This window comes from Cnephaeus nilssonii (genome assembly GCF_951640355.1).
Source record: "Cnephaeus nilssonii genome assembly, chromosome: 4".
NCBI lineage: Eukaryota > Metazoa > Chordata > Mammalia > Chiroptera > Vespertilionidae > Cnephaeus > Cnephaeus nilssonii.
Window position 1 is genome coordinate 99,496,419 of NC_137075.1, and position 16,942 is coordinate 99,513,360.

At 51.4% G+C, this 16,942-nt stretch overlaps 1 protein-coding gene across 4 annotated transcripts in view; it reads right to left on the reverse strand.

The window, feature by feature from the left end:
• The window catches only part of TTC7B (tetratricopeptide repeat domain 7B), a 193,559-nt gene that overhangs the window by 30,425 nt on the left and 146,192 nt on the right, over window positions 1-16,942 (reverse strand). Inside the window, exons 17-20 of one of the 4 annotated variants that reach the window (XM_079768075.1) lie at window positions 16,807-16,904; window positions 13,031-13,192; window positions 10,290-10,340; window positions 2,670-2,810 (exon numbers count right to left, since the gene is read on the reverse strand). In XM_079768075.1, coding sequence (XP_079624201.1) covers window positions 2,670-2,810; window positions 10,290-10,340; window positions 13,031-13,192; window positions 16,807-16,904 — 452 coding nt within the window. Of the gene's footprint in view, window positions 1-2,669; window positions 2,811-6,138; window positions 6,193-10,289; window positions 10,341-13,030; window positions 13,193-16,806; window positions 16,905-16,942 lie in introns of those variants that run through there. The other 3 variants (XM_079768072.1, XM_079768074.1, XM_079768073.1) reach the window with 3 other exon arrangements.

Sequence of the window (16,942 nt, forward strand, 5' to 3'; positions counted from 1 at the left end):
TGGCACCCGATTTCACTCACAGGCAGAATGTCCACCGCCACCCCTGTTACCAGCCGTGAGGGCTTTATTCTGCCCTGCAGGCGATGGCAGTGAGACAGGGATGCGACATGATTATATAAAAACCCCAGGACATCTCCAAACTGCTCTGCAATGTTCCAACAAGCAGCTACAGCATTTCCTCCCGAGAGTCACGGCCAGCCGAGCAAAGAGGAACAAAGTCTAGATAACTGAGTGAGTGGCCGCAAGCCACAGGGGAAGCCGTTCTGGGACTGTGGCTCTCAGGCCGTCAACTTTTCCGAGAAAGAGGCAAGAGGAGTAAGCCTCACAGGCTTACTCTGTGAGGTCCACGGAGCTCATTCCAGCCCAGAGGGGCACCTTCAGCTCTTCTGGTTTTTCAGACGTTGGCCTTCAAAACTAGACTCCAGCCCGGCCAGTGTGGCTCAGTGGTTGAGCATCAACCTATGAACCAGGAGGTCACGGTTCGATTCCCGGTCAGGGCACATGCCTGGGTTGCAGCTCAATCCCCAGTACGGGGCGTGCAGGAGGGAGCCGATCAATGATTCTCTTTTATCATTGATGTTTCTCTCTCTCTCTCCCTCTCCCTTCCTCTCTGAAATCAATAAAAATATACAGTATATTAAAAAAACAAACTAGGGTCTATGGCCCATTTGAAAGACAACCTCGCCTCCCCAGTGGCTCCCACCTGGCCCTGCAGGTTCAGCCAGTCTCTCCTGACCTGACAGTAGCCCGTACTCCTCTCCCCGTTTTCTGCAGTCACTGCTCATAAAGAACACTGGCTCGCCAGGCGCCTGGACGGGCCTGGCCTCTGTAAGAGAGCAGTGGGGGCAGGCCTGACGCCGCTCCCTGCGCTAACCGCCAGCTCCCAGGACCAGGAGAGGCCGATGCTGGCCCGCGTCCGCGCAGGAAGAACCATCGGCACATTCCTGAATCATCCCTCGCGTGTTTTATGCTTAGAAGGATTTAATTGTTAATTTACTGTCATTTTATGGCTCAATTAAAGGCCAAGGCAGAAGAGGCTGGCTGAGCCCTGTCTGTGACTCGCCAAAGCCAGGTAAACCCACCGGGTTTCCATATTCCAAACAAGGTTGAACATCATACAATTGGGCCTGGCAAGCGAGCAGACCGATGGACAGTGAGGATAACAAGCACTTTCCCAGCCACATTTGGGCTTTCACCACGCGCCCCGAGAGTCCAGCCAGGGAAGGCCTGGGAGGGCCTTGCCGATCAAGTGATAAAACAGAGGAACAGAAGTGATCTTTTATATGCAAACAAAAATGCAAGCAGCCCACAGCCATCGTTGGCCCGGAGTCTGGATTTGGGTTCTTGCTGCTGACAGGCCTGCATGCTGGGTTTATTTGGGGGGTTTCTAGCTACGCAAACGCAGCCACGGAAACGGAGGAGGGACATGGTGCCTGCCTCCCGGGCTAGCTTCCAGCCAGCGGTGCAGTTCCTGCGTCCTCGCTGTGGACTACCAGGGGCGCTGGAGAGGGGAGCGGGGAATGGGAAACACTGCCCGGCCTCTGCTTTGATAAAGGCACCGTGCCAGCACTATGCCGGCGCCTCTCCCAGGGACTCCGAGTCTCACTGCCAGGATGTGCCAGGCATTGTGCTCATCAACCCGGAGACGAGCACTATTACCCCCACTGTACAGATGAGGAAACTGAGGCTGGGAGGAAGCATTAGCTTCAGTCTGTGCAGCTGTTCAGTAGTAGAGCTGGGACTCCCCTCCAAGCCTGCGGGGCTTCCAGACTTCCGGGTCTGGGCCTCCGTGCCACGCTGTCTCCCGCAGAGAAGCTGGGGCGTAGCTCTGGGCCCTGCTGCAGCACAGCCCACACAGCAAGCTCCCTGCCACCCTTAGAGTCCAACTCGAAGAGCTTTCCTGGGCGCTGCTCTGTGCCGGGCTCTGGGTCAGGGGAGGGTGGGGAGACAGAGGAATTCATGGCTCCTGCAAAGAAGTACAGGAGTCTCCCCTTCATCGGCGGTTTTACTTCCTATGTTTCAGTTATCCACGGTCAACTGTGGTCCCAAAATATTACATGGAAAATTCCAGAAATAAACAATCCACAAGCTTTAAATTGCACGCCAACCTGAGCAATGGGACAAAATCTCGCACCATCCTGCTCCGTCCCACCTGGGACAAGAATCCTCCTTCTGTCCAGGGCCGCTGGATACCTGACCCGCCTGCTGGTCTCTTAGTAGCCGGCTGGGTTATCGGACAGACTGCTGGGGAATCACAGTGCTTGTATTCAAGGCACCCTTATTTTACTTAATAATGGCCCCAAAGTGCAAGAGTAGGGATGCTGACGATTCAGATACGCCAAAGAGAGGCCGTAAAGTGCTTCTATTTTAATATTATTGTTGTTAATCTCTTACTGTGCCTAGTTCATATATTGAACTTTACCATAGGTGTGTATGAAAAGGAAGAACAGTACACAGAGGGTTCGATACCACCCAGAGTTTACAGCATCCACGGGGGGCCTGGAACATGTCCTCCGCGGGTAAGGGGGACCACGGTGTGACTGCAAAAGCTCTGGTTTCTCCTGCTGAGGGGCTGTGGGCTCCAGAGGCAGTGCCCACGGATCCTGCAGCCTCTGGCCCGGGGCCCACTGTGGGGGGCGGGGCGGGGCCCACAGCGGGGCAGAGCGTACCTGCGTGGAGCCAGATCTGTGCCAGTGTCATCCAGGGGTGCAGCGGGCCCTGCTTGGGGGTGCTGCTCTGCAGAGACGAGGCCACTTCGGACAGCGCCTGCTCCACGCGGGAGGCTGCCACGGATGTGGCGTGGACAGAGCCTGCGAGAGGTTTCCGAGAAGATTACATTAGGAATGAAAGGACGGATCCAACCAACCAACTGCCACCCCCTCCCACACACAGACAGGGGTGCAAGACGGACACACGCCCCTTTGCCCACGAGGTTTCTAAGTTTCACTGTCTATAAAGACATACAGTCACGGCAGCCGAAACCGCTTCCTGTCCTCTGCTTTAGCTCATCTCTCAGTCAACAACCAGCGCACATGCTAAGCTCCGAGCTCCCTCCAGAAGCCGTCTGTGGGTGTGCGTGGGGGCAGGAGGGGCGTGGCCAGTGCATGGCTGGGACACACCTGTTAAACACGGCACACATGACGTCTACACAGTGAGCTTACAGAGCATCCCGGTGAGGGCCTAACCCTAGAAACAGCCCGGGGGGAAGGAATTGCGCTCGCCTCCTGGGTGACCTTTGCAGTCGATGGGGGCCATTTTCAGGACAAACCTAACAGCTCCGCACTTCATTCCCTGGCCTTTGGGAGGTGGGCAACACCCCCAGATTGGAAACCACGTTCTAGAACACGACTTCAGGCTAGGACTAGATGCGCGGAGGGCGGGTTCCCGCGAAGACGCCCGGGCCAGCGGCTGCGCCTGCCTAACCTCCCGGAGGCCCTGCTGTGCTGGAAGGGAGGGAGAGCAGAGGCGCTCGCCACTGGCCCGCGGAAGCTGGTGGAAGAACTGCTGTTGGTTTTTTTCAGTTCTTATTTTGGTTTTAACCTTTTTATGGAAAAGTGATATTTTAACTTTAATAACCAGGACTTGCTGCAGTTTCCCTGAGGTTTTTAGTGAAATAAAGGAGGTGGCTGCTGCTTGGGCCTGACTTGACCTGACAACGCTGGCTTACCTCCTCGCTGACTATCATAAACAAGCGGTTCTCAGCCGTGGCTTCACCTCGGAATGACTTGGGGGTTAAAAAGTCATGATGCCATAGATGCATTCCAGACCGAGGGCATCACTACTTCCAGGGGTGGGCCAGGCGTCGATTCGTCGGCCACCCCGTGGTTCCAGGTGCGGCTGAGATGGATGGAACCGCTATTCATCAAGGAAAGCCCGCAGGCGTGTTCTACACGTGCCAACGGCCTGGCTCTACCGCTTCCCTGCGGCCCAGCCACAGGGCACAGAGCTCCTCAGCGTCTGGGTCTCACAGCCCCTTTAACCGAAGAGTTGTTGAGACCTCCAGATGGGTTATGTCTATTGGTATTTATCATAGAAATCAAAACTGAGATATGTTTAAAGAGTCATTAATTCACTTCAAAATAATAATAAATGACTGTGCTGGAAAACTCATGCAAATTTCCCACCAGGTTCTCTGTCTCCTTTGCTACAAGAACTTAATGGCTTTGGGAGGGGCTCAGTTTGCTTTCTGGATGAATTGTTTTGTTGGTTTGGTCCGCAAATGAACGGATCAGAACTTCTGCCAAAGTTCCTTCCCTCGTGGTACCTACATACAACTAAATTAGTGGATTCCTCTCGTTAAAATGTCTCCCTGTGAATGAGGTCTGGCGAGTGATGGCGATGCTGACAGTGGCGACTACCAGTTTCAGAGAACATGCCATGCTTCAGGCACTGGAATTAGCACTTTACATATATTATCTCACTTAATCTTGAGGCAAAACTGAGATTTAACAAGGTTATGTAAGTTAACCAAAGGCATACAGCCAACAGATGGCAAAGCCCGGACTCAAACACTCGTCGGGACCCAAATGCAGCCTTTAAATCCAGCCCTGACAACACTCCTCCAGGAAGGCTGTGTGAGCCTTCTGTTTCTCCCCATCGCTGGCCCGTAGACAGCCGGGCCCCGGTGCTCGGGGCTCCCAGGAGCTTGTCACACCGTCTTATGTGAAAGCTGAAGTAACGGTCTCTCCTATTGGACCGTGGGCGGCTCCACAAGACAGGAACCAGGCCCGCCACTGAGGCATTTTCAGGAGGAGCGGTGCCAGGCACGTGGTAGATGCCTGCGGAATGCATGCGTGAATGAGTGCGTGCTGTCCGCAGACACGGCACTGTACGGGCTTGGACGAGTGGCCCTCTCTTCCGGATGCTCTGCTCTCCTTCCCCGATAACGGCTCACAGCCGGACCTCCCTGTCTCACAGGGCTGCTCGGTGTGGTGGTCGTCATGCCCCGGACTAGAACGGACAGTGGACGTAAACACGGCACCTCACTCAGGGACCCCCATCTCGAGTAGAACCAACCCATGTGGGTACGGAGCGTAAGTGAGGTTTATCAGAACTAATTTCTCCTTCCTGGTCAACCCCTCTTATACACACGTCACAGGGCGGAGACCCTTCATGTTCTGGGCCAGGGGTGGATACTGGAGCATTCAGATATTTACTAATAATAGCAGGGGACTAACAATAATGGTAAAAGTATTTAATAGTTAACATCTATATTCCTGGCAATGGCGCAGGAAATGAAATTCTTCCACTGGATTCGAATTTGGAGGAAAACAAGGGCTAAACATCATTTTGAATCAGAATGAATGTATCTGATTAAAAAATATAATCCAAATATAATCCAAATGAACTTGTGTCTTACTGTTTCATAGGACTGAAATGTCAAAACAGATACTGGCTTTTGATTTATATACGTTAACACCAAGAAGTGCTCATCCAACCTACATCTGTTTAAAGCGACCCTTTTCTTCCTCACCAAAGCCAAAGTGTTCCTCAGTGTGCATGGGGTGAAGCTTGGAAAGAGAATGGGAGGGAAGGGTATCGGACATATCTCTAAACGGAAACCTATGGCTGGAGAAATAAGCTTCCGCTGAATCATCAGGTTCGACAGGTAGGCCAGGGCGAGTGCGGCTGCTGGGCCTCTTGTTTATCACACTTGCTGGAGAAGTGCTTGTCACCGTGGCAACCCTGAGGGTGAGCAGCTGCTCGCTCCAGCGAGTCCCTTGGTCACAGGACACAGTGGCTCTGAAACCGGGCACTGGGAGCTGCTGCAGGCGGAGGGAGCGTGCCCCCAGATCTGGCCCAGGTTCTGTGACCTAATTGCCTGAATGGTCCAGGCGCCGTAAGAGGCGAAATGGCTGATGAGATCTGTGCTTCCCCAAGTCCACTGCCTTTTCTCTCCTCACCCAGACGCCAAGTGGAAACGTTCTCTCGGACACCTGACACGGAGGCAGGGGGCCACTTAAGAGCGGCCCTGAGCCCTGCACCCAGGGCTTTGTCTGGGCTCCCCTCGGACCGCCGTGTGCTGGGGCGGGAGTTGGGTGGGGGGGGAGAAGGACCCAGGGAATGTGGGGCCAAGGCATTGCCCTGCGGACCAAGAGGACCAGGAACCAAGGCCACTGACCTCGGAAGCTGTGCGTCAAGCTCTGGCCTCTCCCAAGGACTTCTGACCCAGCTCCTGTCATATGCCGGAGCCTGTTGAGAAACCCTGTCACAAGCAGGACACTGGGAACAGTCAGCTCAAATTGCCTTTGCGGCTGAAGCCTTTACCAAAATCCCTTTTCCGGAGCACATGAGACCTGCGGCTCATTTCACGCAGACCTCCAGTGTGGCAATCGCACACGGCCTGCATGCCATCTCTCCAAGTTCATCATTCAGAGGGATCTCAGAGCCAGCAATTTCGTTAAGCCAAAGGCACGCTCCATTAGGGGGCTGGGTTATGTTTGAGAACCCGGCGTTTTCATAAGCAGGGCACTGAACACAGAGCATGCTCACGTCCCGCTGTCCTCCGGACGGGCCTGGTGGCACTGAGTGAGTGGCTATGGTCTGAAGGACAGCCACCTCACCTGTTCCCTCCTATTTTCACAGCACGCAGAAGATAAACTCGCTCTAGAGGAATCCCTGCCCGCCCAGTGACAGGCGAGCAGCAGGGTCCAGGAACAAGGGACAACAGTCACGTGATGCATAGAAAAAAAACCCTCCACCGAAGAGACCTCAGTAGGCACATCGCACACACGTGCGCTCAGCATTGGCTGCTCTTTGCCTCCCGGCCCCAGCATGAACTCCGGAGCCTCATGTGCATGAATATGGGACCAGGATGGAGCACAAGCCCCTCTCTCTGCCTGCCATCCACATTCTCGCTGCCTGATGCCGCGGCAGCGACCTGCCCTCCCGCGTTGGTAAGACGCGGAGCTGCTCCAGCCTGGCATCCAAATCACCTGCCGCGCATGAATCTCTGTTTATTTTCCCTCAGTCTAGACGTCATTCAAGGTTATCTGTCAATAGAGTTTACTCAGCTTCCAGTTCCTAGCGGCTGTGCCCCCCCCCCCAAACTATTAAAACAAGCAGGAAAAGAGGGCAGTTCACCTCCTAAAGACCCTGACTGCCGAGCTGCAATCTGTGTGACTAAGCATCCTGCCGCAGAGCTGTGCTTAACCTTTTTCATTTTTAGCTGGAAGAGACTTTCTGTTCCTCCAGACAGGGCTTGGGAGCAAATGAGTCCAATACTGCAGACTGCTGGCGGCCGGTGACCCCTGACCCTGCCACCTGTGCACCTGTGCACGGAGAACCGGCGTGTCCTCGGGCTGAAGGAGGAGGCGGCTGAGTAGCTAATGATGATTCTCTCTTAGTTTTTGAAGGGGGAGGAGAGATAGAGTCCATGCTCACTTCAAGCCTCAAATCAGGCATCTTCTCTCTGTACCTTTTTAGGAACATTAAACATTTTGGTCCGTCTCGGTCTCCACCGCCCGTCTTTGCTGGGGGTAGTCCTGTCTGTCTGAGCAGGCGACAGGGGTGTGGCCTCCTGGAGCTGCCTGCCACCGCCCTCCCTCCCACATTTCTAATCCCAGGGTTGCCACCCCCCTCTCTGTAGCATGCCCACTAATGTGACGGGGACATGGGGCTGGAGCGGCTCTAGGGACAGCTGCCTGGTCCTCCCCCAATCCCACTGGCAAGGAGGCCTCCAGCTGCGGGCCCCTCTGACAAGTAGCTTGGTCACCATTCTAGTAGCTACTGCTCCTTTTCACTGAATGGAAGAGACCAGGACAGCAACCCCAGGCCCCAGACGAGGTCCCAATTTCCCACCGACTAACAGAATTATCAAGCACAGCTGAAACCTGACAAAACGTGCCTCCGAAAGGGAAGGTTCTCCCGGGAAAGCGTTGGGGAGGGGTCGCACTAAGGCAGGGAGAGGCAGGTCTGGTCCCAGGCGGGCATGCGGGGTGGCCCAGCAGGCTGCTGGGGGTGCTGGCCCGGCCAGGCGGTCACACAGAAGCGTGGGGGACGCCATTCCCATGCATGCAGGGAGATGCCAGCTGTCAGGGCCACGCGGCCTGGGCTGGAGGCAGTACCTGCTGGAGGACCACATCCCCGATCGCTGAGGCTGTGTCTCTGGCCTGAGTGCCCTTCTGCCTGGGGAAGGTGTGTTCGTCTCTGAATGCAGCGGACAGGAACAGCCTCCCAGGTTTGGGGGACCGTCTAATCACTGGACACGTACTCCTCAGCTTCTACCTGAGAGCCATTTGTTATTGACTTGTCAATCTCCTAAAACCCCATTCAATCTTGTTTAAAGAAAAGCACCACAGGACTAATGAAGGAGACTTCAATTTAATCCAATTAGCAAGAAAATATTTATATTTGAATCATTAAAGCTGAACTTTTAAGATGGACACCCCTCAAATGCAGTGGGGTCAGCCACAGAGTAAGTTTTTCATATTCAGGTTTTTTTAAAAGTGACTTTATTCTATTAGGCAGGAGCAGGGGGTGAAATATACCACCTGACCAATTACCTTCTGATCGTGCGTGATATACATTTTGATGTTAGAAAATTCCAAGTCAATAATAAAATGCTAGCCATAACAAAAAGAGAAAAATCTACTACCTTGAATTTATTTCTCAACCTTATTTCATCTGAGGGTGTGTGTTTTCATTAATCCGTTTATTCTCTTCTCCCGGTTACGCATTTCTAAAGAGAGCAGGAGAGTCACCGGAATCTGATATGAAAAACAGAGCCTAGGAGCCAAGGACCCAAGGCGGCATTCTTGATTTTAGCTCGTCCTTGGAGAGGAGAATAAAACGTCAACACACATTCTTCTCCAAAATGATGACTGCGAGCATCCTCGCGGGTGGGGGCGCCGAGGGTCCAGCGGTCTAAGGAGGGGCAGCAGGGGCAGCATGGACAGCCCTGGGCGGCCCTGGGACTTGGGGGAAGGGTGCCTGGCTGAGGCCTGGAATCAGGACCAGCGACCGGCAAACCATAAAGGCATATGCGAAAGGGAGACTCAGCAAACTGCCATTTGCAGAGGAGGAAACTAGGGCCCAGGGAGATGGAGTGAGTTGCCTGGGTTCCTCTGCAGACCTGTCCTCAGACCCAGCTTCCTGACCTTTGAGAGCTGGGCTGCTTCTAGGGAAAGTAGAAAATACAAGTCCCTGGTATAAATATATCCCCCCCGCCCCCGCCATGAAGCCCCACTGTAACTCACAGGGGCTGCCTGAAGGTCTACTGTCGCCTGACTTTCTAAAAATCAAGGCTTTTTCATGTATCCGAGGAGCCTGCTATTGAAGGGACCCTGGCGTGGAACCTTTTTCTTTCTGAAAATCCCTAATGTGAGGATAATTGCAAACATTTGTTTTCTCTTATGGACTTTTAAAGGCAAAATGAAGTCACATGTAGGTCGAGCAAGATTTCAGAGGAAAAATCATCTCCCGGAGGGGTGCATGTGCCACAGGCAGTAGAGGCTCAGATCTCAAATGCACCGGATCATCATGTACCTTAGCATTTCCAAGATGCGGTGCCTGGAACAGCGATTCCACAGGGTGGGGAAAGCGATGAAATCGGGCTGGACACACTGGGCCGGAGCTAAGAGAGTCTTGAATTTTTTTTTTTTTTAACTGCAGGACTTCTCAGAGCCTTTAATGTGCTCACGTGAACTGTGAGTCTAAAAACATCTGCCCAGGCAGAATCAGTGTCTAAGAAACAGCCTTTGGAAAACGTGATCATTCACTAGGGCCTTAGAGAATACCACCTAAAGCACTAGTTCTACATCCAGGGAATTGCTTCGTCTCCTTTAAACTTTGGCAGATGTAGTTTACGTTTTATGATGTCTGTTTAGCTTATTTTAGGAAAACTAGTGTTAGAATTGCTTTTCTATGCTGCAGTAATGGCTGAACTAAAAAGGAATTTCGAGATCCGACTGGTTCCCTCGACCCAAAATTTACAGATGGCCCGCGCCTGGGCCACCGGCTGTCTCACTTCTGATCAGCACAGGGGGGCTCTGACCCTCCAGGGCACAGCCTTACTTGGGCATTCCCCCCCCCCCCCCCCCTGCTATGCCTTCCTCTGTGGTCCTTTCCAGGCAAGCACTGCCTCCTCAGAATGCACATCCAAGCGGTGGGGGAAGCATTAGCACCTCAGGAGGAATGAGCCCCGGGGGGCGAGTGGGCAAGCGGGTGGCAGCTGAATGTCCACACCATCTCCACAACCACCCACCACCAACCACCACACACATTCCATGAGGGAGGGAAGCGTGACTCTGAGGCCCTGGGGAAGGTGAACAGATCGGTGGACTACTTACTAACTGAAAAAAGGGAGGGGAAACCATGAAAGTATACTTCTGGAGAGTTGCCTTGGAACAACAAATCAAACCAAAAATTAAAACCAAGAAACAAAACATTTGAAAAATCAAAATTAAGGCTAAAAAAGCAAATAGAGTTCTAATAACCTTCCAACTGTAAGTCCGGCTGTCTGGAATCGGATTTTAACTCAAGAATGACATAGAGTTTTCCACTAACAATGATTTTTTTTTTTTTTAAACAAAGGCCAACTGGGCATTCCCCTCTCGGTCTCAGCGCTCCGGGCGCAGGCAAGCTGACCGATTCATGTGCTGTGTTTTGTTTCCAGGGCAGGAAATTCCAAAGGGAAGGGAAAAATAATCAAACAAGCGGTTTTCAGATTGTTCCACACATGAACCCTGATTATGATTCCAAGCGTTTGCAGGGTTTGGCCAGTTTTCATTTCTATGAAGTCAAAGGATTGGAGGGAGAAATTCATAAAACGTCAGGTCGTGGCTGTCTGTCCTACAGAAAAGACTTGGGATTCAAGTTCATAACAACTTTAATCAGGAAATTCTACACTTACCACCGACGTAGGGTATGCTTTCCCGTCTCTAACTAAACGTTGCATCCATGGGCGGGGAAGGTTCCTGGGTGAGTCAGTCTAAGTTAAAACACCTGGTTACTGGCCAGGTGTTCCCTAAAGGAGGGGGTGGGCGAGATGACTCATAGCCTCAAAAACGAACAACTGAGCACCATTTGGGACGTAGACGTTCAGCAGAAAGCCAAGTGGGTGCTCCTCACCCAGCATTTTACTAACTAATCTGCTATAAAGTGCCTCACTAGAGCCAGGATTTCAATTGTCCGGGTTTAAAGGAACACAGGGTGCCCGGGATGCAATGTGATACATACTGGCAGGGAATGGAGGTCGGAGGGCATGTTGTGCAAATGAGTGAATGGGCATGGGGACATTACTGAGGTATTCTAGAACAGTGAGATCCCATTTAATGACCAAAAAACTGGGCAAAAATCAATGCAAAAAACAGTTTTTATGAAAAAAAAAATGAAGTTGGCAATTGCTGATAGGCATTGTTTTGAGGGGAAAAAAAATCTATTTTTAAGACGGGGATTGAAAACAACATAAGCAGTTTATAGTTCACTAGAGGCCCGGTGCATGACATTCGTGCACTGGGGTAGGGGGGTGTCCCTCAGCCCAGCTGCGTCCTCTCGCAGTCTGGGACCCCTCGGGGGGTGGGGAGCGGGACTAAGCCGGCAGGTGGACATCCCCCGAGGGGTCCTTAGCGCTGCCGTGGAGGCGGGAGAGGCTCCCTGCCACCACCGCTGCTATGCTCACTAGCCTGGCTTCTGGCTGAGCGGTGCTCCCTCTCTGGGAGTGCACTGACCACCAGGGGGCAGCTTCTGTGTTGAGTGTCTGCCCCCTGGTGGTCAGTGTGTGTCATAGCGATTGGCCGTTCAGTCAATTTGCATATTAGCCTTTTATTATATAGGATAGCATTATTTCTGTCTTCCAGTTCATGAAACTGGAATTGCCATTCAAGCAAGGTTCAGAAAACCTGGTATGCAGACAGGTAAGGTCTGGATGACTTATTTTAGGTGATAGCCTTGTTTCTGCCCTGGCTGTGTGTGTGTGTGTGTGTGTGTGTGTGTGTGTATGTGTGTGTGTGTGTGAGCATGTGTAACAAAGCAGGTTAGCCATCCAAAAGATGAGCACATTAGAGAAAGTAGTTTTCTCTGGCAATAGTTCCCCTCATGAGCTTTTGTCAGCATATAACTGCGCATTTGGAACAAAGATGAGCCCTTATAAATCATGGATATAGAGATTAATTTTTCTGGCCCTCCCAGTAAAGTGAACATTAAATAAATGAGTCTAAGAAAACAAGGGTGGATCTCCTCGTGAGAGCCATATTTAGGTCCCATTTAAGGCCTTTACCAACCAGCATTCCATTTAATTCAGGCTTTTTCTTTTCATTGACAGGTTCCCAGACACCCTAAACAGACTCGAACATTTCAGTATTATTTAAAAGCAAGATTAGATTAAAATGCTGCTCAATTTTTCTGAGTATTTTCACAACATAAACCCTACATTTCCCTTTCCTGCAAATGGAAAATAATTTATAGCTTTGCTTTTCAAAATGCTGTGCAGAACCCACGGGCCCTGGGATTATATGGGGTATTTTATAAATGCAGCTTCCTGGGCCCCAGCTCAGGCCCCATGGACTACAAACCCTGGGGTGGGGCCCAGGGGATCTAATCCACAGCTTTCAAAGCGCTTCGTGTGATCTTAACGCACAGGAAAGTTCGAGAACCACATATTTAAAGGGCATATGACCATTATCTTTAGAGAATTAGCTTGATTATTACATACTTAGTGAATGAATTTCTAAATTGAAAAACCAGAAATATGTAGAATAAATGATCTGCCAATTGTCCTAATTTGCCTTTATTAAAAACTGCAATTTTAATGCCTTTATATCAATGCCAGGAAAGCACAGAAGTACCTAGAAAAGCGTCTATTTCTTCTGCTCAAAACAGGTGTCTTTACTTTTCACAGAGAAGGCTGGAAATTGGGCACCAGTACCTCCTCCTGCCCCAAATGGCCTTTTGGATTTTCAAATTAGTAAGATTTTTCTCTCAGATAAATTTGATGGAGTTTCCCATCCAGCTTATCAGTTAGGAAGATTATCAGAAAATGAAACATCAGGCAAATGAAGCAGATCTAACAAGAAAGGAAAACCATGTTTACACCGAGAGGGTTCCTGGCGGGGACCTGGGCCATGGAATGAGTGAGCTGCTGGGGGCCACACAAAGGTATCGGGTTTGGGATGAGAATGAAGATGAGAAGATACAAACAGGTGGAGAGGAGATTCGGTTCTTGAAAGAGAAGAGGAGGAGGAGGAATCTGACACTAAAAAGTGAAAGAGAAAAAAAAAAGGATAAAAGCAAAAAAACTTTAGAAACACAAAGAAAAAATAAAACTAGCTTTTAATATACTCACATAAGCTGCAAAGAAAACAAGGTCATGTAATACACAATCATTCCTCTACTCGACAACAGAATACAAGTGTTTTTTGAAGAAAACAAATCTGTTGTTTCCCGTTGGCTTTTTAATTGCGCTGTAGTAACAGCATGGAGTCCACACAACTCAGGTTTGCCTGGGCACCGATTCAGCCACAGACCCACTGAAAAGAACATGTCTGTAACCTACAACACCCAGGGCATTCTGGGAAAACCGTTGGCCTTTCCATCGAAAAGGGTGAGAACTGGACTTTCCCTAGGTTTGCTTTCTATGAGAAGCACTTACTCAAGAGTGTACAGTGGAACCTCAGTTCTCGGACTTAATGCCTTCCGGACGGCTGTTCGAGAGGCGATGTGTTCGAAAACCGAATCATTCCCCCCCATTAGAAACAATGTGACCGGAATTAATCCGTTCCAGACCTCCAGATGATTCCCTGTTTTAACTTTTCTTATATCCAGCACCTGTCTAATGTACTGTTTAATCTATAAACAAACACTTCTTTTCTAAAATTTATCAAACCACCCGCTCCTAGCCTCGCTCCAGGGGTGTCCTTCAGGTCAGCCTGCAGCATCGTTGCTTGTTCACATACACTGCCTCCGAAATGCGGTCAGGGGCTAACCGCTTTTCATTTATCCAATCAGCAGCGGTTTTCCTACCTCTTCTGTTGCCCGTGATCAGGTCCTTTCACACCCTTAGCAACATTAGCACTTCTGATGGCCTTTGTATGTTTTTAAATTGTGCTAATAATCATTGATTCCACCAGCCACAAAAGCATCCTCTCCTTTGTTGCCTGAGAGACGCTTTTTTGTGATGCTAGGGTATCAGCCTGAAAGGGTTGTCAGTTTGAAAACTGAAGTTTGGTTCAACAACCCAGACATGTTTTCTGTGAGCAACTTGGTGGAGAACCGAATTGTTCGAGATGGGATGGGAGACATTCCAGAAATGAGCCAGAACTGTATGTATTTACGTTTTCCAGGTGCGGATACTGAGGTACAGGACGTGTCAGTCCAGCCCGGGCGGTGGGGCGTGAGCTCTCTAAGCTGCCCGGTGGCTGGGCGCTGGGCACTGGAGGAGGAAGCTAGCGCCGTCACCTGCCTGCCTTTCGGCCGGAGAGACCCAGCAGCGGGGAGACCACCACAGCGACAGTTCACAAGTTAAAGGAATGATTTTGCTTAGGCGAGGTGTTGGGTTAGATTAAAGACAAAGCCCCTTACTCTGCATCCTGCTTTGGAGGCCACGGAAAGAAAACACTTTTTTTCACCCTCTATTTAAGGAACTACCGATTTGTTCCAAAGAAAAGATAGCAATTCGCAGCTTCAAAGTTACGACTGTCACCCCACTGGATTCCTCTATCGGTGGCTGGGACCATTCGATGACCGAGGAGGGGCTGGAGGGCCAGAGGTGATGTTAGCTGGGAAATCATGTTCTTTAGCGGGGAGGGCTTTTCAATTTGCCACATCCATTTCATAAAACCCACAGCCAGTCCAAAGCTCCGAGACATGGGTTCCCCTAATGCGACTCCACAGATCTGGGTATGGACAATTTCAGAGGTGGAAACCCGTAATCTCAGTAATTAACCACTCCCCAAATCAAGCACCCGAGCCTATACTGTATAATGACCTAGGTGTATAGTAATGGTGTTGTGGCAATATTTTTTAAAGGTTCTTATCTTTGCCATCTACACTGACATTTTAACAGGTGAAATATGATGTCTGAGATTTGCTTTAAAATACTCCAAAACCCAAGTGTGGGGTGGGAGAGATGGCTGGAAAAAGAACACTAGTTCCTGAAGGCTGGCAGCAGGCACATGGGGATTCATTATATTATATTGTAGTTTGGTGTATCTGGATATTTTCCACAGGAGAAGATAAAAAATAGGAAGTAAATTTTAGTTCTGGAACAGAAAATAAGGGCTGGAAGCGTGCCTGTGGCTTCACAAGGAGTCGATGTGCCGTGGGCGGCACAGAATCGGCAGGGTCGTGAGGTGGAAGTTCACACGTCCACTGGCCACATGCCCTTGCCAATGCCAACGGGTAAGGCTTAGCTTGTGGCGGATGCCAGTGCCCTTTAAGCCAGGGGTTCAGAGGAGCAGCGAGGCCCCGGAGGTAAAGGGGTCTGAGTACGACTGTCCTCACAAGCTCCTGGGGGAGGGGCACAGGAGGAAGACAGCCTGGTCCTGACAGCCGACCTTCCAATTCTAGAACGAGGGGTTCGAGTCCCCGCTAGCAGGACTGGACTAGTCTGAGTCAGAGTCTCTGCCTGGTTTGTAGTCTCCACCCAGAAAGGCCTGCAGATCAGTCCGGGCCGGGCCATCGCAGGGGGAGGCGGAGTGCGGCTTGTCAGTCTGCGTTTGGCGCAGTGGCCGCGGGATGTTAAATGTTAAACTGCACTAGTGTGCAATTCAGCCTGCTTCCAAGGCCCGATGTCCTTCTGACCTGGGGCCCTGGGATGGGACTTCCCAAGCCGATTTTCAGCTTAGTAACAGGGAGCCTAGCACAGGGACGCAGCCTCCAGGCCGCTGTGACGCTGGCTTGGGTGGGTACCACAGCTGGCTGCCAGAGGCCCTATCCCTCCCATCCTGACGGAGGAGAGCCTGCAGGAGCTGGCTGTGCGTGCCTCAGGCCTGCTCCCTCGCTTCCCCTGGGGGGGCTTGCTCAGGTGTCCACTCGGCGCCAGTGCGTCTTAGTCCTCGCCGCGCAGGGATGTCGCCAGGCACTCAGGCCCAGGCTCCTCTCAAAAGCCAGCCCATGAAGAGCAGGCACACCCAGCCCGGGACTGGCCTCCCGCAGACCCGGGGCAGCGGAGCAGCAGCAGAGCCAGGTTCTGAGTGATGCACTGGAACTCCTTGAGGCTCAAAGTGGAGGGAACTTCTGTATATGTTGTGGGTCTGTCAAGTCCTCCAAATTGCACTGAACAGTCGCAATTATGATTAGCATTGCTTGTTGGGAGTGCTGGAATGACAGGGGACTATGTACTCCTCTGTACCTGGGGGATGGGGAAAGGCCAAGGAGAGGGAGGCGCAGACATCTCTCAGTGGCGGCGAGTGCTGCAGGCCGCCACGTGGGGCAGTGCAATCAGAGCTCAGCCCCCTGCCTCCTTACAGGCTCTGTGCTGGATGTATGTGTGTTCCCATGTGCAACTAGTTAGGAATCAAAACCTGGGTTCCAGCAAGGTCTGCAATCTAAAGCAAGAGGGAGAAACGGGAAAGCAGAGAGGAAGCTGGTGGAGACGGGAACAATCTAATTTTAGTTTTGAATTTTAGGCTCTAAGAGCAAGGGGGAGAAATAGAAAGACCTCAGCGACGTGCTGGCCATGTAACATGACTTCTCCACTGTGCACACACTTGGAAAGGACATGGGCAAATGCACCTCAGCTGAGAGTTGAACCGACTTGCGTGAGTTGTGTTCCCAACCCCAGCGGCCGTTCGCATCCCTGTCACAGGGGGCCCAGGCCTCACACTTGGAGTTGACACCATTCCGTCCCCGCCGGCTCTTTGTTCTCACCTGTCTCCGGGTCGCTGAAGTCTGGCAAGGTGATTGTATTGAGCTGCCGCCTGTCTGCAATGGTTCTATCTAAGAGGCTGCTCCCGCGTCCCGAGTCACTGCAAAACAACAGTGAGGAATGTCCGTCATTTGAAGG